This window comes from Planococcus citri, chromosome 1 (genome assembly GCF_950023065.1).
Source record: "Planococcus citri chromosome 1, ihPlaCitr1.1, whole genome shotgun sequence".
Taxonomy (NCBI): Eukaryota; Metazoa; Arthropoda; class Insecta; order Hemiptera; family Pseudococcidae; genus Planococcus; species Planococcus citri.
Genome location: NC_088677.1, coordinates 36,616,075 through 36,641,273, shown reverse-complemented (window position 1 = coordinate 36,641,273; position 25,199 = coordinate 36,616,075). Strand labels below are relative to the sequence as shown.

Genomic DNA, 25,199 nt, shown 5'->3' with positions numbered 1-25,199 from the left:
CTTAATGAACTAGGTATATGTACTCGAAGTATAATTTTGATTTTGAAAAGTTTGACCATCGCCATCCGGATTCACAGTTTCGCACCTCGCAGTGCGTCAATTTTTGGTCTTAAGAATTATTACGATTATACGATTAGATCAATGACCTCTCGGCTCTCAGCAGTTGGCCGGTGGGGTAGGCGGTGAGGGAGAGGTGACAGGTGATGAGGTGACTGAAATAAGTTCTGCGTGTAAGGTGAAAAGCCCAAGGTGAGTTGCTCCTTTCGTTGAGAATGGGAGGGAATTGGGATGCATGCTGCCGCTGGGAAGGGGAAGGGAAAATGTATTCAAATCAATCAACAATCACTAAAATTTGGATGGAGACGATGCCGATGGAGTGGAGATGGATTCGTGATCAAGTTTCAATTTCAAAATTTTCAAAAATCAAAAAAAAAATTAAACAAATCAAAAATTTAAAATTTAATATTTTACTTTTACTTAATAAGAAAAATTAAAATCGGAAACTGAACTGAAAGTCCGAAACCGAAAACCGAAACGTGAACGGTGAAACTCACGGAAACTCATCTTTTCAGGTGTGGCACTCACGTGATATTTTACCATTACTTTCTTTTTCAAATCTGAGGTAAGTTGGTAACATTAACAGAAATGATCTGAAAGTTTTGATCAATTTTCGAGTGCAATCGAGAATAGATATTTTCTGTTTTCCATTCCGAACAATTCGCGTTGTTTTCACTATTTTACTTGATTAACATTTTCTTTTATTCCGGTGATGAAGTGAATTGTAAAGTTGATACGCATCAGTTTAGATTGTACGTGTTACCGTTAACGTCATGGCGGCGTTTAGCGGTGGTGTCGAATGGTGTAATATTGTGAAGCCTATATTATCAGCTTCATATGGATCTTTTAATAAAAATGACGTCGCTAATTTAGTCAATTCAATCATTTCAAGGTAAATATCATACCTAATTTATACCCTGTATAATTCATTGGTCTCCATATCGATTCGATTTCTCGCTATGGATGCTGTACTTCGATATGCGGAGTAAGCCTCGTGAACCATTGTTTTGTATTGTTTTCCTAAAACTGTATTCTGCGTTCACAGCGAACAAGAACTTTTACGCCATAATGAGAAATACGAAGCATTTTATTCAACTTTTTGCACGTTGGCTGCTGATTACATCAGTTCTGGTATCGCCTCTGGTAAGTGCTGACTTCAATTCGATGTTTGTTTTCATAAACATGTTTAACGATTCCGCTGTACTTTTTCCAGCCTCACGTGAGGAAGTTGAACTATACCACAAAGCTTGTCACATTCTTCTTACGTATTTGATAACCCGTCTGAAAATACAGAATCTTGATTCAAACGTCGACAGTAATGAAACTGTTTCACCAACGTTGACTTTTAAACAACTTTTATTACCGATAAAGGCTTTGTGCACGGCCACTAGTCAGCTACAACGTACTGAGCAATTTTCATTAGCTGCATTGATGAAAAATGCCAAACTACCTCATCACATCAAAACTTCAATGCCAAGTAATTATCATTCGTGTATTTTGAGCTAACGACCTGAAATATAAATACGAACTAACAAACTGAAGTAGGCAAATTATATCATAAACACTATTTCTAAAGAATCATCTAAATGCATATTTTGTTAATTGCTTTAATGTTTTTAAATGAACATTGAAATCTTTTGTAGATATGGAGAACTTGAAAGATAACGGTAACATATCAACTGGCGAAGGAAAACCTGTACGGTACGATTTGTCGAATACCATTCTGAAGCAACTCTCGAAACCGTTACACAGCTTACCTTCAGAAGCTAAATCACCGATCAGTGAAATGAATCCTGACGATAGTTGTATTACTGTTGATCTTTCAAAACAAAATGAGGTAGGGATTTTGTAAAACAATTAGCGTGTGCGTTTAATTCATAACCTAATTTTTTCGATACAGTTTCAGGCCTATTTTATTCAAGAAAATATTGCTAGTCTACAGTCGTTGCAAGCGGGTGATATATTGATCGATATTTGTCTTAATCTTCCGTTTATTGGACGATACATTCACGAACAGAAAGAATTCATGAAAACTGGCGTTTTCACATTGCCTAGTAATTTTAATGAAGCCTCCTTAATACGTCATAGGTAAAAATCAAAGAGTTCGTCTTAATATGTGCGCTGAATATTATTTTAATAAAGGGTTTTTTCTCCAGTTTGCAATCCTTAGTTAACGATATTTCGGTCATCTGGGGTACCTTGACTTTGCCGATTTTGGAACCTCTAACGGATGCGAAATTGAAAAAACTTTCATGTCTTACGTTATCATGCTTATATGCGGCTGTGTCGGTATCAACGGCTATCAATATACTAGGCTTAGCATCGTCGGTTTCTCCGAAAACGTCCACAACGACAGCCAATATCAGCGGTCCTTCTTCAGGTTAATATTGCTTTCTTTTGATCTAGCGAAATTTTAAATTATTCGTTGATGCAATTAAATTTAATCCAACAGGCGGTTCTACGTTGAATGTTAAAACTGACGAAGAAAATAGCGAAGCTTTGGCCGCAACTGTTGTTGAAAAAGCTATTGTAATTTTCAACCATGTTTCTAGTGTCATTCAAAATTCAACTCGAGCTGGTGGTCACGTAAGTTTCTTTCTTCTTCCCTTAATTAATCAATCAAAATAGACGAATGAACCTTCTGCCTCGTTACAGGTTTTGCAAAATCACATTTTACTCGGGTCGTGGCTTTTGATAAGTGGTATCAGCGGACAAGTATCATGTCTAGAAAAATCTACGAAAGACGATAAAAATAAATCTCCTTGTAAACAAAAGGAGCGAGATTCTAGTCGTGGTGGTCTCATGAAAGTGTAAGTATCGTTAATTCAATTCAGCTGAAACGAAACGTTCGTTTAATATTTGCGTTTTCTACAAAATTTAGACAAGCTGGATTCAGTGTTTTATCATTGGCATTGACGTCTCAAGCTCTCAACTTGGTAACCTCATTGTTCGAAGACGCTGGTGTTGAAATTCACGATTCTTCTTCGGTCGCTCCTGCCAAATTGGATATTTTAGTCAACTGCACAGCGTTGCAACGAGTTGCTAAAATTTTTGAAGTAGCTGACGGATTGATTCACTTTTTCTTCATTCTTACCCCGATCATTTATCGAAAAGTAATATATATTTAAATAAAATATAACAATTCGATGGTAAACTTCGGTTATTAACTTACCTTTTTTTCAGGGTTGTTCACTGAAACGTGCTCATAAACACAATTCAAACGGAGATACATACAGCGCTGCTTCAGGCTCGACTACATATTATGAAGATTCAGACGATAACATAGTCAGCTGTCCAGATGACAGCACCACAGAAGATGGTATAAATACTTTTTTCTTGACTAATATTTAAAATATTATTTGCCTTAATTTTCATCAAAATATTCTAGACGACGACAGCGAACCTATTCTTGGCCATTGGTTCGAAGAAACCTTATCGTCAGTTACTAATCTGGAAAACGTCAAAAATGGAAATGCCGATGGTCAGTCATCGGAAGTGCAGGCTAACGATAAAGATAATCAGAATATGGATACTGCAACCTCCATTATTCCGGAAAAAGGAGAACCATCAGGAGTGAGTGTTTTAAAACCTCTCTGTTATATTGCATAACGAGAATTCGGTCTTGATTTGTATCATTTTTTAGTACATGTCGGTGGCCAGAAATATTTTCCAGTTCATGAATAATCATTTCGTTATGTGCAATTCCAACTACATATTCAATTATGTGAACACCGCGTTGTCTGAAATTGATGTCATTGTTTTGGCTGGGCTGATTAGAGATCTTGATCACGAAACTGGTAATAAATTCGACTTGATCAATCAAAGTTGCATCATCAAAGCAAGTTTAATTTTTGTATATTTTTTCTACTTTCAGGGTTACTAAGCAGTTATTATAGCTTGAGCTTGAACTTTTTGTTCATGAATTTCTCTTCGTCGTTGACTTTATTCACTCACAATTTATTGGCACGAAATATCTTAACCGAAGACCTGCAGAATACTTTACTGACGTATTTGGAAGTTAATCCTTACGACACGAATGCCACTACTTGGCCATTATTGGTGTACCCTAGAACGTTATCAGTCTTGGCCCAAGTACGTGATACAATTCTGTTTCTAAATTATTATCTTTAATTCACATTCAGTATCGGTGTGCAATGCAATGTTTTTTTTTTTTTTAGGTAATTATCATGCGACCAAATAAAGAAACTGCTTGCGCAAGTATATGGAATAGAGTAATTCATACATTAGTGGAACATATCACTAAAGCTCAGCCAACTGATGCATCATACGAAGGTATGTAACGCACTTCAATTATTAAAAAAATAAAGTAATCGTTGACTAACTGAAACTTCTATTTTAGATATGAACTTGGAACATGCCCAGTTACTGCTGTTTTTGTTCAATTTTCTGACATTTATGCAGAAAAAAGCTGCTCTTTTGATTACCGCTAAAGGCATCGTTCGTGTTGGCCACTTGCCACAGCCGTTATGTGAAGAATCTCAATTCTTCCACGTTTCTCGGCTATTGTTGTTCTTTGACCATATAATGAAACATTTATACGATCCACCTTCGTTCCTTTTGGAGCAAGTATGTAATTTTATACAAAAACGTGTTCTTTAAAGTTGTCTAAATATTCGTATTGGTATAACGTCTTATTTATTTTATTTCAGGTGCAGTGGAACTTACTGGGAGGTGGTTTACACGGAGCGCATACGCTTAAAATGATGAAAATCGACGACAGCAAATGTCCATGGAAAACATTAGAAGATAATTATCGTAAATACGTGCCGATTGAAAGTTCCATGAAACCGTTGTTCTATAATTTATCTTCTCCTGAATTCAATTGTCAAGAGATCCCTAAATTAGATGGTTTGGTATGTTGAAGAATTGTTTCCTTGATCATCTGTGGTCCTATCAGGCTGACTTATAATCCATATTGTGTTCTGTTGTCAGGCTGTCAACTTTTTGCTGGGTAATCCTGACGAGTTGAGTTATTACCAGCTTATCGAAGCTCTATTTACGGTGGTCAAGTCAATCTACATTACCAGTAAGGTTGATGTCAAAGAAGATAAAAATTCGTACAGTGCATTATGCGCTTTGCAGTACTGCGTTTCTCTCGCTTGGCGGTGAATACATTGTTGATTCGTGTTTTTAATTGTTGGAGATTGACAGTGAATTTTAACTGTAATTTTTTACTTTAGGTTATTATTGCAATTACCGACTTGTGTAACTCATTTGGAAAGAATTGCCTCTGTAAGGAATGAAAATGTGGAAACTTCGCCATTCATGTTGTATTCGTCGATATGGGGTCCTAGATGTGGCAATAAGACTTTCACCGGATGGCTTAAGGTGACGCGATATATTTGTTTATTTTTTATTACTTCGTGTGATTGTGCTTGAACTTGAACTAATGCTCATTTTTCAAATCACAGGATGCTCTTGGTAAACAAACAGTTAATCAACCGCGAGAAATATTACTTAGAACTATAGCCGATCTTACTACGAGGGTTAAATACGATTTTACGTTATTGAAAAATGTCATCGGGGAAATAATTCCTCAGACTGAATTCACCGGTATGTTACTTTCTGTACGAAATTCAATTTTCCTGCTAGAAATTTGGTTTTATTTCATTTGGCTTACTTCATATTATTCAGGTGTAATGGTCCCGAAACAAGATTTACCCAGTTTTTTCATCCTTCTGCTGTGCGACACGCTGTTATGTAAAGTACAGATGGCGATAGACGATTCGATCAGCAAATCGAGCGAAAATGACTTGAACAAGTGCGTAGAATAATCAGCTTTTAATAGAGAGAAAAAATAATCTGCTTTAACGACGAATACGTATTAACGTTATTCTATTTCAACAGGTCACTGGATAGCATAATGACTGACAGCGATAATAACGAAGTATCACGTATCGCTGTACCGACAAAATCTCTCCAAACTCATCTAATTAGGGAAATGATGCCTCAGATGGTTCGCTTGGCTGAAGTGATTTTCACCTACATTAGGTAATTATTATTGCCAGTTGAGAAGTAAAATTATTGACCGATCATTTTGTTAATGCACAATTTTTTTTAGGTCAAGTTTATTGCATCAAATGAAAGAGACCAAAATGGAAACCCAAGATGGAGGTAGTGGATACACATTGGGCGATCTATCTACGTTTCAGAGTGTTATAGCGATCGCCGGGTGTAACATGGAATCCAATAAATCCAAAAGCGAAACGTTATATTTGGCTTTACCTCGAATGGTTCACATTATATTTGAAAAATGGGAGACTATATCGATTCCTCATTTCAATACGGTATTGTTTTTCTATTCATTTCTGGTACATATTAATTGAATTTTCGAAATATTTTAATCTGAAATCGTGTTATTTTTAAATTTAAAGGAACCTTACGCCAATCAATCAATGCCGTCGGTGAGCTACGCTTCGACGATTATGAGTTTTCACATGTACGCACTTTCCAACCAGGTCAAATTCACAATAAATCCATCGTTAAAACATTTGCTGTATACTGTAATCAAATTCATCAAAGATCACTTAGCGTAAGTCGTGTTTAAAAATTTTTTATGCTCTTCCTAGTCGTTATTTACAATATTAAGTCGATGTGCTTTTTCGTAGAACTGTTACGGATAACGATGAAATTTGTCAAAAAATAAGTAACGCTGTTATGCCGATGGTAATGGATATGTCTACGATGTATTTGTATTCAAATACTCACGGTATTCTTGAACAAATTGTCGGCGGCGAAGATACCGAAGTGTATCAAGTCAAATCTAACGTCATCATATTTGGACATCTGTACACGTTGTTGATAAATTACGCATCTTCTTCGTGTCCATGCAGGTAGATAATCATTTTATTTCATTGGACGAAATTTTCACACTGATTTCAACGTAAATAACTTGATTATATTTGCTTTTCAGCGATGCTATTCAAGAACCACTATTGTTAGAAAGTAGCCAATGGTTTGGTAAATTGATCGGCGAAACTTACGGTAGAACGGCTATAGATAAATTTTTGAGTAAACACGGTCAGAACGCCCAGTACGGATTACATTGTGTTTTATTAACCATAATTAGTCCGAAAACAACGTCGTCTAGAACGTATTCCAAACACATACTCGAAGCATTCAACAAATTATTCTCAATTCGTGAGTACAGAATATGAAAATACTCGAAATAATGTTATATCTAGAGTGAATTAATTTTTTTCCATTTTGACAGTCGATAAAAATACAGATGATATGGTCAAACGATTGTTGTCTTCGTTATTACGAATCGCGAAAATACCGAAGGAACAGATGGATACGTTATTCTGGCGTATCATCATCGGCACCTACTCCTCTGATAACGAGCAAGAATCTGAGAAGGTTGAAAAACCCTCCGAAGAAAGACCTCTGTTGGCTGAACCTAAAGAAAAGAGCGATTCGGGAACAAAATCGACCTTCATCAAAGATGATACCAAATGCAAACCGATTCAACCTGAGAATTTGAAATTCTTGGAGAATTTGACCAATTACATTACCAAAGGAAATAAGTAAGATGATCAATATTTTAAAATTAATATTCAAAATTTGGATACAAGGATGTAATTTATTCCTGTCATTTTCAGTGTCGACGATAAAGAAAATTTAGTGTGCACCTTACTCGATTCCATTATACCAGTAGCGGACTATTTACTGCAAAATATGAAAGCGTTCGGATTTTCGGAATTGATGTCTATTATGATTTTATTGGCAGACGCGGCAGCTGCCAAGGGTCACGCTAAACTATTCTCATCCGCTACGAATTGGATTCAACAAATGTAAGCTGAAAAAGCTCGATTGTTTTTGCTGAAGTTGAACGAAATATTCATTTTGTTATTTTTTCTTTGTCCAGAAACGAGTATATCGTGAAAGAGGAAGCTTTTGTGAAACTACAACGTGGAGAAACCGAAGGAGATCATGTTTCTTTGATAAATGCCACCTGCATTTTGTTCAATTACATAAGCGATATTGTGAATGCTCTTAGTCCAGCGGCTGTTGGCAGAGCTACGTCTCCACCTTGGGATACGGAGCTGTTACCGTCAACGTTGGACTTGAATACTGATTGGCCTGAAGAATTGTGCGGCCGCGAAGATGAAGACGGAGATAGTACCGGAGATGATTCGGTACGAATTTCATGTGATACCTTTTTATCTAGTTCAAAAATATGTTTTCTACGATGTAGTTTTTTTTTCCATCAGGACGAAGATAGTTTATCGAACAAATTATGTACATTCACGATTACTCAAAAAGAATTCATGAATCAGCATTGGTATCATTGTCATACCTGTAAGATGGTTGATAAAGTGGGCGTATGTTCAATCTGTGCTCGAGTTTGTCATAAAGGCCACGACGTCACGTACGCTAAATACGGAAACTTCTTCTGCGACTGCGGAGCGAAGAGTAACGGCTCGTGCATGGTAATTTGCGCCAATATATGGTTTTTAACATTTAAAGTGAAACATAATCTTCATATCGATGTGTGTATGTTATAGGCGTTGACGAAAAGAAACGTACAAAGTAATCACGATCAAAATACTAACGCTACGACATCCTCGTCCAATGCAAACAGTGGCTCAAACGTATCATCAGATCAAATGTTGCCAAGCTCATTGCGTCGAAAAAATTCCTCGCCTTCGGGATTCGACGTCCTGATGAATACTGTATCCCTTGTCCGTACCATTCCTCGAGATAGACAGAAGTTAGCAACCTTGGCCAAGCAATTAGGTAATTTTTCTCTACCTATAGATACGCATACTGTGTCGCTGTCGATCTTATATAATCAGAATTTTTTAAAAAATATTTCGTTTATAATTTCGTAGATCCTCATAGACAAAGTCTGATGTCGAATTTGTGGAGTAAATCGACGGTTATCGATGCTCTGTTGGACATTGCCAATATGCTGGTACCAGTTGTGGAAACGATCAGTTCACGTATGTCACCTGTTGGATGTCATAAACGAGCCAAAGCTGCCCTCGAGCAATTGCATAAAGCGGATAAAAAGTTCGAATATGTTGATAAATTGATGGTGAGTATTATTCGGAATTTAGAACAATCGTTTTTCCAAAAGGTAACTGATGATTTTTCTATTAATTCTCATTTCAGATGCCCACATTGGGATCTCAAGAAGGAGCTTTTGAAAACGTTCGTATGAATTTCACCGGAGATCAAGGACAAACTATCAGACAACTGATTTCGGCTCATTTACTCAGACGTGTTGCCATGTGTTGCCTATCATCAGCTCAAGGAAAACGTCAACATTTAGGTAATAAAAATGTTATCAAATGAGTTATTGTGACAATATAGACGATACTAACAGATCATTTCGTTGCAGTGGCCGTTTCGCACGAAAAAGGCAAAATCACCGTTTTGCAGCTGAGTGCTTTACTCAAACAAGCCGACTCAGCCAAGAAAAAACTCACACTGACGAGATTGTCGTCAGCTCCAATACCCTTCACTGTTCTCTCCGTCACTGGTAATCCTTGCAACGAAGATTTCCTGGCCGTGTGCGGACTAAAAGTACGTCGAATATTCCTCTTCCTATACTCTGCTTATTTTGGAGGATTTTCTTATCTACTCTGATTTTTTCAGGACTGTCATGTGTTGACATTCAATACTAATGGATCCGTAGCCGATCATTTAGTGCTGCATCCGCAACTAGAAACCGGTAATTTCATCATTCGAGCCATCTGGCTGCCAGGATCACAGACTTGGTTGGCATTAGTGACAGCAGATTTCGTTAAAATTTACGATCTTGGTAAAGACGTACTCAGTCCTCAGTATTATTTCTTGGTACCCACTGGTAAAATTAGAGATGTCACTTTCATCTGTAATGAAGTAAGTTCAAAATGGTAAATTTAATCTGGAGATGAATTTGTTGAATTCTCTAATTGATTCTTATTTCAATCATTTGCGTAGGATTCCAGTCCCATTATAGTAATTATGTCATCAGTCGGTTATATCTATACTCAAGAAATGGACGAAGGTAGCTCCGCTACTCAAGGGCCATTTTACGTCACCAACACCTTACGAGTCGAACACCCATCGATTAAGGTAGATTTCTTTCTGTAATTTCAAATCTCTATTGCTTCATTGAATATTCTCCCCGTTTTATGTACATTTAGGACGTTAATGGACAAATTTGCGCCGGCGGAGTATCTGTTTATTATTCGCATATACTCAAAGTATTATTCCTCAGCTATGCTCAGGGTAAAAGCTTCGTAGCATTTTTACCTAATGTGACCGAAGGTACTAGTCACGTATACGAAATAAATCTCAGTTCGAATTCGAAAAACAGTCTGAACTCGTCGTCTAAGACTAGTAGTTCTTCGACATCACAACCGTTATGTCAGTGGACTGAAGTACCTACACATCCGGGATTAATTTGTTGCATGATGCAAAGCAGTAAGTTGATTCCAATAATTTTAGTAGAATACTGGCGTCATAAACATGTGATTATTCCTTTTTATCATCGCAGATAACAATCCGGTCGTTTTGATGATCAAACCGGATAAAATTTTGGTACAAGAAATCAAAATATTGCCAGCCAAAGCTAAAATCATGGATATGGTGGTGATCAGACATCAAACTTCATGCACCGATTACAGGACAACGTTGATTTTATTATGCGAAGATGGCAGCTTACGAATGTATATGGCTTCTATGGAACACAGTGGTATGTATTGGTGGTGAATTCTGCTCGGTGAGGCAAATATCGTGAAGTTGACGATGTAATTTTGATGCTTCCCAGGCTATTGGTTGTCTCCGATTGTCCACCCTGCCACTTCCAGTCCACTATTGAAACAATCGTCTAAAAAGAAGAAAGTCGCCAAAATGGGAAGTAAATCATCAGGTAAATAATCACGAATAATATCACGATGCTTTACGTCGATGATTTCCGAGCTCTTATGTTTTAATTTGATGTTACAGGAAACACGGTTACTTTCCCAGTTGATTTCTTCGAGCATAGTACACCTATATCGGACATAGAATTTGGAGGGAACGATTTGTTACAAATTTACAACGCGCCTCAGATCAAAATCCGCTTGAATACGCCGGGAATGTACGTTGTATCAACGAAACCGACCGGATTCAGTATTAAAATCACGAATAATGATAATAACCAAGTGATCACTGGTGTAAGAGTCTTGCTGGGTAATCAAGAAGCTCAGCGATCTCCTTCCTATATCGAAGTATTCGGACGATCAATACCGACGACGGTAGCTAGAAATCGATGGTTCGATGTGCCTTTAACCCGAGAAGAATCGATCAGAGCGGATAATAAATTGACGGTATCGTTCGGACCTTCTCAAGATCCGGACGCGGTCACCATGGTCGACTCCATTAAAGTGTGAGTTGCTTTGTTTCAAAATAATTACGAGTGAAGAGCTTCAACAATGGGTATTTAACGAAATTCATCCATTTTACAGGTACGGAAAAATGAAAGATCAGTTCGGTTGGCCCGAGGATACTGATGAAATCACCAACGCTGGCGTTGGAACCAGTTCCGGTGCCGGGCAATCGGCGTTATCGAACGCGGAAGATTTATCGAATTCTGCCGTTTCTCAACCTGTTGCCGGACCATTGGATAAGTAAGACATCAAACGAAATTCACCCAATATGCGTACATGTTTGTGAATGTTTCAAAAAGCGGTTCTTTTTGCAGAATCGTATGTGGAGCGTTGGAAGTGCTCGAAAGTTGTTTCACTTTGATGAACGTAGCGTCATTGACGTCTGGCAATATGTCAAGAGTTATACAAAGATCGAATGCTATTAGTCTGGCTACGACTTTATTAACTTTGCCTACACCGTTCTGCATTATTCTGCATACCAAGTCTTTGCTAGCTTCGTTGTTCCCAACACGACAAACGTATCATAATTATAAGGTAATATTTCATCGCATATTAGAAATTGTATTCGATTATTCGCGGAAAATTATATATCTTTACGTTTGTTTTCAGGATACCGCGCTATTAAGCCATATTTTGAAAATGTTGCAAAAATTCAAAGAAGTTCAAGACGCTCGCGATCTCGATCCGGAGGCGTTCTATCAACTGATTATTATCGCTCGCAGTATAGCTGTTACCCGGCCTCAAAATATTGGAAAATTCACTCTAGATGCGAATCTATCGGAACCGTTAAAATCGGTCTCGGATAAAAGACTAACCGAGCATGCGCTAGAATTGGTACAATTGATGGTGGATACCATGTGGAGGTTGCATAAAGCTCGTCCTAAAAATCCAGCATTAACGTTTATCTGCGTATCGGGATTGTCGCACATCGAAACCACCATATACGCTTTGGTTGAGATAATTCATTCGTTGATCGTCTGCGATCAAAATGAATCAACTATTAATACCGTGGTCAAGTTATATTTGGATTTGTTGCTGTGTCAAGATACCGTGATTAGTTTCTCTACCAAGTTAGCCATCGGACACGGATTGAGACCGAAAGTTAAAAGGAGAAAGGTCGTTATTCCTACTCCGACTCGCTGTAATTCACCTGGTACGTATTTTTATAAGATTGCGTCGACCGATAATGAGTAAAAAATAAGGAAAGATATCCATTACCATAATTCTGTTCGATTTCTCAGGCCCTTCAACGTCTGCTGGAGTGGCATCATCTTCCGAACCGGAAAAATCTCGTGTACCTGTACCTCAACCTTCACAAGAATCTTCGGAGCCGGAATCGTTCGATGGTCAGTGTTTGGTATAGAATATTTTTTAAAAGGCTAATGAAGGATAAAATTAATCATTCATTTCGATTACAGCTCCTGGACCATCGTCTAATAATGGCTCGTTGAATGTCGAAGCAATCCTTGGTGCTGCCAGAGCGTTCCCGTCCATTGATATTCTACAACAAGATACAGACGATGAAACGATGGTTGAATTAGCCATCGCCCTGAGTTTACAGGCGAGTATTCTAAATTTTATTTCTTTATTCGTTTAAAACAGTAGGAGTAATCGACGTTGTCAACTTTTTCTTTGCAGGAACACGGTGGCGAAGCTGACCTACAAACTATTCAGCAAGATATTCAAGATATGGTAGCTATGCGCGCGCTTCAAGATATGGAGGCTTCGGTATCGTCCGATTTACAAGTACGCCAAATTAATCTTTTTATTTGAAAAATTGTGGTTACGAAGATAATACTAAATTGAAACGCCATTCGGCGAATAATTAAAACGTGACACTTGACTGATATTGAATAATCTCCATAACGACTGTTTCAGGATTTGGATTCAATCGCGTCGCAAGTGCGGAGCTCGACTCATATTCAGCCTAATGAAACAGGTCATTACAGCGATGCCACAGCTTCAGCTGCCGGATCTGACGACGAAGGCTCTACAGCAGCCACCGACGGTAGCACATTACGTACTTCTCCAGCTGAGCAGGTAAATTATTTTCGAAAAACATATCGTCGATCGTTATTTCTATACATAGTGTAGTCTTTTAACTTGTAAAATGAAGAAGGATGGGCTTTTCTAATACGACACGAAAACATGCGGATATCCGTAAAAAGGCATACTCGTGTGTAAATAATATTGTACTACGTAAATAAAGCTGTAGCGCAGCATTAAAACCTTGTCTAATAAAAAACTAGGGCAATAGTGCTGAATCGGAAAGTGGTGGCAGCGTTGTTGATAGCATTATAGGCGAACACAATGTATCAGGAAGAAGTTCCGCTTATGGGGATAATATCCCAGAGGCTATGGTCGGTGTTAGAGGTGATTCGAACGTAATAAATTTCCAAGTACGTTTTATTCGGCACTTGAGCTTGCGAATTAAAAATGTTATTCCTTACTCATGTTTCATCGTCGCTCGCTTTGCTTGTAGCTTTTACTACGTTCAGAAATTATATTAAAAATTCATCAGCTACAAACTTACAATCAAAATAACCCTCTGACGAAGAGTTGGTGTTTTTTTTTTTTTTTTTTTTTTCAAATTTCATGCACCGCTTTTTGACAATCATTGAGCTACTAAACAGCGTTGTTATTTTAATAAATCATTATGCGTGAGGTTTTCCGATCATTTTTTCGCTAAATGGTCGATAATTTATTAATACTTAAACTTATTCTAGAGTCAATGGTCTTTTTTAATCGTATTTTTTCTCTTCAAGTCTCAATTAATCCTGTACATATATATTTTCTACTTACTCTCAACACTTCAGCAGCGTCCGTTGTACCTATTCATTTTCATTACTCAAAAGTTTTTCCTTCTGTAAATTGGGGATGTTCATTAACACAAGATAACATACGATCATACCTATGTAGAAATGATTTTATTCATCATTCATTATAATGTATGTACATGGGACAAAACATCGTTTGTTTTTGTTCATGTTTGTTTTTTTATAAGCATTGTGAGAAGTGTATTTCCCTGCTTTAAACTGTTTTGTTGCCTGATGTATTTGTACGTATGTCTCTTCTGTCGGGTGGCTTCTTTTAATGCATTGATAAAGCCAAACTTTGGTTAATTTTGTTTAGACTATCGGACAGGACGGAGACGTTGATGCAGAAACGGAAAATGAATGCGTTGGAAATCTTCATTTGTTACAAATCATCATATTGGAAAAATGTGTCGAGTATATTCCCCGATTGAAGGATCTCGGTGGAATACAGATTATACCATTTATGCAGGTACGATTATCTGAATGTTGTACTAGACGAATCCAGGTTCATCCTGCGTTTTAAACTGAATTGTATACTTGTAGAATTAGATATGGAGCAGTTCGTCGAATCTGTAGTTGAAATTTTGATCATTTAAAAATTATTTTCATGAAATATTTCGTAAAATTCCAGGTGGTTTTCATGCTTACTGAAGAATTAGATGTTGAAGCGGAACGCGATAGAAACGTCCTGGATACTTTGTTGAAAACGGTTTTGATCGAGTTGAATATTAAGAAATCTCGCGGAGACGAGTGTACTTTGACTAAACCTTTGGAAAACAGACATACTACCGAACAGAAGTACCAACTGGTGTTGTTGAGATTTTTAAGTGAGTATATTTCATTTCACTGATGAAATCCCGCCTTGGGGGAACTAAAAAATAGAATGTATTCTAAATGTTCACATTTTATTTCAAGTCCCCCCCCCCCCCCCTCAATAATTCGGTAACTGCTTTCTGTCTCAATTTTTTTTAATGAACTGAATTTTTAAAAACTCTGCAAAAATTGAAAAATGAAAATCAATACAACCAAGTTTTTTAATGTTTCAATATTTTTCAGGTGTACTAATGTCACATATGAAAGTGGTCGCATCCGCTCAGAAGAATATTTCAGAAAAATCAAAAACCATCTCTACCATGACGGCGAATACGCTTTTACAAGCCGGTATTATCGATTGGTGTTTGAATTTGCACGAACAGTTGTTAGCGTTTTGGAAAAGGTAATATATTATGCCGACGACGCGAGTTCTTTTTTTTCATTTGATCATTCATTTGATCAAATTTTCATCGAGTAAAGTAAATGCAAATTAATGGTGTAATTTTCAGCTCAAAATCGGACGATCAGAACAGTGTTGTTGGGGCTCTGTTGAAACCTCACCCTGCATCGCCGATACCAGACGCTTCACCGTTCTTTTTACGTCAGTATATTAAAGGCCACCATACCGATATGTTCGAGCTATATCCGCAGTTATTGACTGAGATCGTTTTGAGATTACCGTACCAGATTCAGAAGCACTCTTCTATCCAAGCTACTTTCGAGCAGGTAATGTTATCGTCGACTTTGCTGATAAGAAAGAATTTCATTGGTGACGATTTTTTGTGTTTTTTTACAGGCGTGGTTGCCGATGCTGTGCGAATATATGATGGCTCAGCAAACTCCATTTGTCAGAAGGCAAGTGAGAAAATTATTGTTGTATATTTGTGGCAGCAAGGAAGCCTATCGTCAGCTCCGAGATGTGCATGCTTTAGAGACTCATATGAAGGTATGGTTTGCTTTCACCGTATTCGATCTGCCATTCAAAGTTTATCGTACTTTTATTCAATTTGATATTTTGTGATCGTGTTTTAGGCTGTTCTTGAGAAAGCTGACGTTTCACGATACCGTAAAATGAACGAAATGCCGTTGAATATCTCGTTACCGTACGACTCGCTGGTTGAAATAGTGGAACATTTGAAAGCCTGCGTCGAAATCGCCATGAACCGTATTGCAAATTGGCAGAATTTCTTGATGTACTCGGACGAATACATACCGAATTTATTCCTGCTGAGTTCGGTGTTGGACGAAGGAGTATCTCATATAATTCTGCAGCTTCTACAGTACGGTATCTGTGGCAATAAGTTGACTTCCAGCGGTAGCGCTGCTCAAAAGGCTGAAAGCTCGTCGTCAAAAACGCCTTCATCGACGACTCCGGAAGACGCGAAAACCACCACTTCGACTGAAGAAATCCAATGCGTGGCGTTCGTGAAGAAAGTACACTTGCTAGTGGATAATAATCTGATATCGAGATTCATAAGGACATTTTTATTAGAAACCAACTCGAGTAATTTACGTTGGCAAGCGCATTCTCTTTTATTGACCATCTTCACGAATTCGGACGCAGCCCGTCAACGTGAAATTTTAGACATCATGTGGAGTATGTGGTTCCAGTTGCCGAGTTACGGTCGTAGAGCTAATCAGTTCGTCGATTTGATCGGATATTTTACGATTAAATGCGCTTCTAATTCGCCGCTGCCGACGGCCAGTATTCCGTACAATTACCTCGAGCATACTTTATCTTTGCTACATTCGCAGAATCAAGTTCTTATTCAGCATCCGAACGCGACTTTGTATTCGCAACTTTCTCAGTACGTTGAAATGGAGGGATATTATTTAGAAAGTGAACCTTGTCTAGTTTGCAATAATCCGGAAGTTGCGTTCAGCAATATCAAATTATCATCGGTCAAGGTGGATTCGAAATTCACAACCACCACGCAGATTGTGAAATTGATCACTACCCATATGATCAGTAAAATAAATCTACGTATTGGAGATCTCAAACGAACGAAAATGGTCCGAACGATGAATATTTACTATAATAATCGTAGCGTTCAAGCTGTCGTCGAGTTGAAGAATAAGCCAGCTTTATGGCATAAGGCGAAAAAAGTAATTTTATCGTCCGGCCAGACCGAAGTGAAAATCGAATTCCCATTACCAATCGTCGCGTGTAATTTGATGATCGAATATGTGGACTTTTACGAAAATTTGCAAGCCTCGACGGAAAGTTTACAGTGTCCAAGGTGCAGTGCTGCTGTACCATCGAATCCTGGAGTATGCTCCAATTGTGGCGAGAACGTATTCCAGTGTCATAAATGCAGAGCGATCAATTACGACGAGAAAGATCCGTTCTTGTGTCACGTTTGCGGATTCTGCAAGTACGCCAAATTCGATTACACTCTGACAGCTCGACAAGTGTGCGCCATCGAACCGATAGATAACGATGATGATCGAAAGAAAATCGCCAGCACGATTAATCAGTTATTAGAGAAAGCCGACAGACAGTACAAGACGTTAGTTAACATGAGACCGTTCCTCGAGAACTTCTTGATGATAGAACATTGGTCCGAAGAAGGAAGCGCACCGAGTAGTAACGGTAATGCTCAAGTGAACCGAGCTATACAAATGCTAGCGCAGAAGTATTGTAACGATTGCAAAAACGCCTTCGAAGAATTGAGTCGAGTGATTCAGAAAATCCTGATTTGTCGTAAAGAGCTGGTTACGTACGATCGTAATCAATACGTTAGTAGCGAATCTCCAGCTTCGTATTACTCCGATCATGCCTTCCTGTCCTCTGATCTAGTATCTCTGGGAAAATATTGCGAATGCGCTGCTCCGTTCAAGTGCTACGGTTGCGCGTCCTATGTGGTTGAGCATTGTTTGACCATGTTGAGGGCTCTGTGTTCGAACGCGAATGCCCGAAAAGATCTTTGTATTCAAGGATTGCTAAGAGAACTAGTGGAGTACAATTTACGGCGCGGATCGCGTCAAATGCAAGAGGAAGTGAAACAGCTTTTATGCTTACTGACGAAAGATAATCCGAAAACGACGGCCGAATTGTGTGATTTATTATTAGATCACATTTCGATACCATTACGAAGTCAAGGAGCTAGTCCAGATTTAGTGTACACCGTTCGACCGGAAATCAACTTATTAGCTACGATGTTACAGAAAGACGACTCGTGTTGGGAACAAAAAGCCAAGTGAGTATTATATGAAACTTGATTGTGCGAAATAATATATTTTCATTAACTTTGCCGTACTCTTTTGTTATAGATGTGTCGTCAAAGTATTCATGATGGCGACCAAAGCGTGCAAATCTCCACCGGTAATGGAAGCGATCATTTTACCTTGTTTGAACATAATTTGCGGATTAATCAAACCCGATCCGCCGTTATCAAAGAAAAATAAAGTACGCAGTTTTATACCTAAATGTTTGGGAAATTACATCATGAGGAAGAAAATCACATTCATCGTCGTTTATTGTTTTCAGGATAAGAGTATCGAAGACCTGGCCACCATCAGTTTAACAGAAGAAGTGAATATTAACGTACAAAAATGGATCGAAGGAGATCCGCAACATACGTTCCAATCTTGGAAGAAGAGAATGCCAGCCAGAGATTACGGTACTTTGAAAACCGAACTGAAAGTCGCCGTTCGCCGTAAATATATCATGGAAAAATACTTCTATCGATGGAAAAACAAAGCATTCCACGTCCGTAGCAACCGCGGTAATATATTCTTATCCGATCCACAATGGTTGAAATGCGTGCTGTTCAATAGCGGATCTAGACACGCTAGACAGGTGGCTTGTAATCTAATCCAAAGCATTAGTAATTCTCCAGCTCATCAGAAAAAGGTTCGTATGTCAAAAGTACAGCTCCTCCATTAATCATAATCCGAACGAGTAATTTACTTCTTTGATTTTAACCGCAGATTGTCGATGTATTGACTGAATTCCTATCGGAAATCAACGTAGCTGGTACCACCGCCGCTGAATATCTGAATCTTTATCAAAATATGCTGGATAATCCGCCGTGGAAACAATACCTGACATTGAAAGGAGTTCTCCTGTTTTTAGCCAGCTTGTTTAATCAAGAAATACAGAATTTATATCATCTCGAACAAACTACTCTTACGTCGGATTTGGCTCAAGGTAAATAATAAGTCGAGCTATTTTATGCTAATCAATTTCCTCGATTCGAGACGATCAATATTCAATGAGCCATGGAACGATCATTTGCATTGTATTCGTGGATCCTTACTCATTTTCTTTTCATTACGATACAGGTTTCGTGTTGAAAAAACTGACTGAACTCTTAGCATCGTTTTTGGATCTGGATTGCATCAAGCAACAATACAAAGGTCGTTTGGTTGGAACTGTTTTACATGGTTATTTGGCATTGAGACGTTTAGTCGTCCAACGTACGAGAATCATCGACGAAACTCAAGAAAAACTTTTGGAATTGCTGGAAGAAATCACTTCCGGTAAATGTGTTGAAATTTTCTGGATTCGTAAGATCGCGAATATTCGCGTTAATTGATTTTTTCTTCTGTTTATTATAGGAACTGAATCTGAAACCAAAGCATTTATGGCTATTTGCATCGAAACCGTAGAGAAATGTAGTCCGAACGATGTACGAACTCCAGTATTTATTTTCGAACGATTGTGCTCGATAATCTATCCGGAAGAGAACGAAATCGGTGAATTTTACCTGAGTCTAGAAAAAGACCCCCAGCAAGAAGATTTCTTACAGGTGTGAATGTTTGAAAGAAGGGTTACTTTAATTTACAATATCGCGAATTATTCTAACGTTGATTTTTGTCGACAGGGTCGTATGCTTGGAAACCCGTACAGTAGCAATGAACCCGGATTAGGACCGCTGATGAGAGATGTTAAAAATAAGATCTGCTTAGATTGTGAATTAGTAGCGTTGCTGGAAGACGACAACGGAATGGAATTATTAGTCAATAATAAAATCATCAGTTTGGATTTACCCGTTAAACTGGTTCGTATACGATAGAATTTCACCGACAGAATGGATATACTTGTGGATTTCTACGTTTACTTCTTTGTTTGCAGGTCTATAAGAAAGTATGGCTAGCCGAAGGAGGCGAAGGAGAAGCGATGCGTGTCGTGTATCGTATGCGAGGATTACTCGGAGACGCTACCGAAGAATTTGTCGAAACCTTGGACGCGAAAACCGACCAAGAAGTTAATAACGAACAAGTTTACAAAATGGCTAACGTGATGGCGGAATGTGGTGGTTTAGAGGTGCGTATGATTTAAAGTTGATCGTCTTACGAGGAGCTATCGCCGAAAGTGATTTCTAATTATATACTTTTCAATCCGTAGGTGATGTTGGATCGTTTAGCAGCTATTAGAGATGTTACTCGGTCTCAAGCGTTGCTACAAGTATTACTGAAATTACTTGGCCTGTGTGTCAAAGTGAAACGTAATCAAGAAGAGTTGATTGATCCCAAGCTACATACGGTGTCTAAATTACTGAATATTTTACAAATGTGCCTTTCATCTGATAACGAAGTCGCCCAAAGTTTATTGATGGATCAAATTTTAGAGGTATGGTATTTTATACAGATCAAACAGAATACGTTATCTATACTTGTGAGCACATTTCCTTACTTTTTTTTTACGTAGATTTTAGAAATAATACTGTCGAAAGCGTCGTCCGAATATCAAAATAACTTCGAAATGTATTCGGTCGTCTGCGGTATCAGTGACAACGTGAAGAAAATCCTTGAATTCGCTGCCAACGTTAAACCATCGACATTAACGCATTTGTCCAGAGTGTTAGCTGCTCTGACTTACGGTAACACTCAAAAAATGAACATGCTGACTGACCATTTCCAATCAGTTATGGATTTCGAGTCGTTCGATCAAGATCGTAAATCTGAGGACGAGCAAAAGGTACAATATCTGTATTAAAATGCGGTAAAATTTAATTCAATCTTTGGTTAATGTTCTTTATTTATTTTTCTTTCTCTTAGTTGGAACTGTTTTGTAATATTACATCGGCTATCGAGAAAAATGCTCTGGGTAATACGTTGAAAGACCATATCATGTCGCTTGGAATCGTCGATAAAGCTTTGGAGTATATTACAGTACGTATTTTTCTTTAATAATCAATCGAATTGAGTAAATCAGCGAAGAGAATGCGAGAATATTAATTTGATTCTTTTTTTTCTGTAGACTCACGCACCCTCCATGAAATCGACGTTCTGGCGAACCGACAGCAACGATTGGAAAGAATACATATCGAAACCAGCGTTGAAATACGTATTGAGATCCTTGACGGGTCTAGCTAACGAACACAAGCCGACACAGGTAAGGAAACAAGAAAAATCTACTAATAACGATTGACTCGAGTCGTAATTCGATTTACAAATCTCTACGATGACGAACAACGTGATTGTTTTTGTTAGATGGTGGTGTCGCCGGAATGTATTACAATTATTCATCGTCTGGAACAAGTCGCATCTGACGAACACGTCGGTACGTTGGCTGAGAATTTACTTGAAGCGTTGCGTACGAATCCGGAGGTTGCTACTCGTATTGAAAACGTCCGCGAACAAACGAGAGCTGAAAAGAAACGTTTAGCTATGGCTATGCGAGAAAAACAACTCGGCGCTTTAGGAATGCGAACCAATGATAAAGGACAAGTGAGTAGATTCTATGATTAATGCTCAGCTCGATGATTCTAATCCGCAGAAGCCCGACTGGTTGAGCCAGTAGGTGAAAAACAACGGATCGGTTACTGCGATTCGAAAACACTTCTGATTTGTACATACATGTGTTTTCGGTTGTTCAAAATGCACAGTTATCAATTTTTTTCTTCTCGTAATTCGCTTAGGTTACCGCTGAAAAAACCATCTTACAACAAATGGAAGATCTGGCCGAAGAAACGGGCCTGATATGTGTCATCTGTCGCGAAGGATATCGATTCCAGCCAACCAAAGTACTGGGTATTTACACATTCACGAAACGATGTCTGATAGAAGAATTTGAATCGAAATCCAGAAAGACGTACGGTTACAGTACTGTTACGCATTTCAACGTCGTTCACGTTGATTGTCATATGTCGGCTGTGAGGTATGTGTATCGAGTTTTGATTGAATCAACGATCGATGCGATTTTTTTCACGGATTCATTTTACTTTCAGACTTGCCAGAGTGCGCGATGAATGGGAGTCGGCTGCGTTGCAGAACGCTAATACCAGATGTAACGGTTTACTGCCCTTATGGGGTCCTCAAGTTCCTGAGTCTGCTTTCGCTAGCTGCCTGGCTAGGCACAATACGTATTTACAAGAATGTACCGGTCATAGGTAATAATTGAAACGAATCGTTGCTCCGTCGAGTGGATTATTTGATTTTTTTTTAAAGCGAAATTCACCGAGTTTTTTCTTTTGTTGTTTTGCAGAGATATCAGTTACGTTACCACGATTCACGATTTAAAACTGCTGCTCTTACGTTTCGCTCGAGGTAAAAGCTTCCACGAGGATACCGGTGGTGGAGGACCTCAATCCAATATGCAAATCGTGCCCTACCTGATGCATATGGCGTTGTATGTGATTAACACGTGAGTAGAGCTTTTGAAAATAAGTTTGTCAAACATATGATTGTACCGAAGTACTCGAGTATTCTATGATATTGTCAATTCGTGCAGGACTCGATGCGCAGCTAGAGAAGAGAAAAGTTTAACGAGCTATTTAGAATGCTGGATACCTGAAAGATGGATCGCATCATCGTACGAAGCGGAAGGCCCTTATTATTGGGCTGCGTTTTCGATGATGCTCCACTCTCCGGCGCAATGGAAGAAAAATCGTATCGCTCATCTACGAAGATTACTTATATTATCGCACGTTCGTCACGTTTACCCATCCGGACCGCATAAGTTATCCGATATTCAACCCAAAGATTACCAAGTTTATAAGAGCAGTTTGATATTTTACGGTCTGGTAGACGCAGCTTATAAATATTTCTTCAAGGTAAAAAAAAACAATGAGATAAATGGACCACAATTGGCTTCCACGATATCTTTTTGTATTATCGATCTGATTTTATTCGATTTTTCTTTCGTTCTGTCGCAGAGTATCAGTTTTTCGGCGGATGATCAGTGGCCCTCTGCATTAGCCGATTACATCCGCCACAATGACGAAGCGTTGATTAAAGCGTCCGAGAAAATCATGGCCACATATACCGATGAATTATTACCGTGTACTTGTTTCGGTGAATTTTGTGATGTAGTTGGTAAGTTGAATTTATTTTGATTGACTGAAGGTTTTGCAAGGCTCGTACTCGGTTACTTTTCAAGTAATTGAGTAAGTTTCAAAAAGTAACTTTTGGTTAGTTTTTCAACGTTCTGGCGTAAGTTGTTTTTTTTTTTACAAATTTTCAGCAATTTTATTTTGTTTGTGCATCTTGATGGAAAAACGTGTGAATAGTATCAACAATTGAGTACTATGTGGAAATAAACACTTTCTTATTTTTTTCCAACTGGATACGCTACTTTTTCAGCTTATGGTTGCAAAACCCTACCTTTTGCTGAAATTGTCAAAGTCTTGCTCTCTGCCAAAAATACCAAAAAATTTTATTTTATGTCAAATTTACCAGAAAGTCTGGTTTTTTGGTAAAAATTACAAAAATTTGTCGTTTCTTCGCTAAAAAGTCCGTAAAGTATTAATTTCTCTTCCAAAAATTACATGGAAATCTCGCTTTCTGCCAAAGTAGCAAAAATCTTGCTTTTTATCAACATTGCCAAAAAGTCTGATTTCTTGACAAAAATTGTTAAAAATTGTCGCTTTTTCGCAGAAAATTTTTAAAAAATCTAAATTTAAAAGATAGGTTTTTTATCAAAAAATTGCAAAAAAGTTTCACTTTTTCGACAAAAATTACCAAAATATCACTTCTGGTCAATAATTGCCAAAAAATGATGTTTTTTACTAAAATTGTCAAAGTCTTGTTTTTCGTCAAAAATTGATAAAAAATCTCGTTTTTTGGCAAAATTGCCAAAAACTACAAAATAGTTGAATTTTTTTTTACTTTGAAATATTGAAACCAAAACAATTCTCAGTCTGAAATGTTTGTGTTTGTTTTTTTTTCTGCATTAAAATGTTTTGCTCACATTATGTCAATTTTTCGGTCACTTTTTCGAAATTTTTGGGTTACTATGACTTGAGATAGTTTTTTCAAATACATACATAAATTGAATACGAGCCTGGTGAAATTTAGCTTGTCTAATTTTATGCAACCTTAATATTTGATCTGATTGAGAAAAAAACCTCGGCTACGAATTTGAATTATTTTGTATTTCTTTTTTCAGGTCTGCTCGAAGATATCTCTTCGCCGGCTACTTTTATTGCTGATGTACTTCTTGGTCTGGGCAATCCAGCCATGTCTAATTAAATAATCATTATATTGTGTATTCGTCTTGTCCTATTTCACGATTTGTGTATAGTTTTTTATTGTTTTTCCTGTTTCGGTTTTAGTAATTAATAATTGTACCTACTTTTATTCTGCTTTGATTACCCAATATCTGAAGCGCTGTATTTTTAATTTTCGAAACAAATACATTTTTATGTAGTTTTTCATCTTTGTTTTTACTAATGTTTGTGATAAGCTTAGGTGTAGAAGGTGTATAAATCGTACGTTCGAAATAAAATGTTCTTATTCGTGACATTATTACTCATTATTTTTAAAATTTAAAATTTAAAAATTTGGTACCTTACCGTTCGCATCACTGAGCTTTTTTGGGGGGAAAAACTTTCGGAGTTTTCTAAAAGTGAAATTCATTTTTAATCTCAGCTTTCTCTCAAAATCAGGGAATGTTCTTCTGACTTCGCTCGATTTAAAAAAGTGAAATAAAAAAACTCATCTTAGCTTTCGTATGTGTGTACATTGTACACCTAACAATTGATAACACCGGAAATACAAACACGAGTAGGTTCTTAAAATTATCCTGAAGAGCGTGAAAAGTGTACAGGCACGGCATTTCTTACAATTATCTCGCAAAATAACGTGTTTTTCGGAAAAATTGTCATCTCAAAAAAAAAAATTTCCATAAAATTCCCTACCAGAATGGTTTATTATATCGCATTTTAACCTCCCAAAAAGT

At 37.7% G+C, this 25,199-nt stretch overlaps 1 protein-coding gene across 1 annotated transcript; it reads left to right on the top strand.

Annotated features, from left to right (window-relative positions):
* Positions 1-663: 663 nt before the first annotated feature.
* On the top strand, positions 664-24,673 carry poe (E3 ubiquitin-protein ligase-like protein poe). The gene is made up of 71 exons (XM_065344431.1): positions 664-949; positions 1,103-1,200; positions 1,271-1,534; positions 1,701-1,894; positions 1,958-2,145; positions 2,214-2,437; positions 2,510-2,643; positions 2,713-2,867; positions 2,939-3,170; positions 3,241-3,376; positions 3,446-3,630; positions 3,701-3,854; positions 3,932-4,149; positions 4,236-4,350; positions 4,418-4,644; positions 4,728-4,931; positions 5,011-5,183; positions 5,259-5,406; positions 5,490-5,631; positions 5,713-5,839; positions 5,926-6,069; positions 6,140-6,365; positions 6,453-6,610; positions 6,687-6,911; positions 6,992-7,218; positions 7,292-7,604; positions 7,680-7,871; positions 7,946-8,216; positions 8,292-8,510; positions 8,586-8,817; positions 8,913-9,118; positions 9,196-9,355; positions 9,425-9,609; positions 9,682-9,927; positions 10,009-10,143; positions 10,215-10,494; positions 10,568-10,765; positions 10,841-10,942; positions 11,020-11,440; positions 11,520-11,681; positions 11,741-11,975; positions 12,051-12,594; positions 12,683-12,787; positions 12,860-13,002; positions 13,080-13,187; positions 13,320-13,481; positions 13,691-13,840; positions 14,574-14,726; positions 14,889-15,084; positions 15,314-15,473; positions 15,580-15,796; positions 15,867-16,016; positions 16,103-18,270; positions 18,344-18,479; positions 18,561-18,926; positions 19,004-19,223; positions 19,358-19,555; positions 19,634-19,824; positions 19,900-20,076; positions 20,151-20,342; positions 20,424-20,648; positions 20,727-20,996; positions 21,077-21,190; positions 21,279-21,413; positions 21,512-21,748; positions 21,940-22,178; positions 22,249-22,410; positions 22,506-22,664; positions 22,752-23,073; positions 23,176-23,335; positions 24,408-24,673. The coding sequence occupies exons 1-71, from the start codon at positions 831-833 to the stop codon at positions 24,488-24,490; spliced, it is 15,816 nt and encodes a 5,271-aa protein (XP_065200503.1). The 5' UTR covers positions 664-830; the 3' UTR covers positions 24,491-24,673.
* The last annotated feature ends 526 nt before the right edge of the window (positions 24,674-25,199 follow it).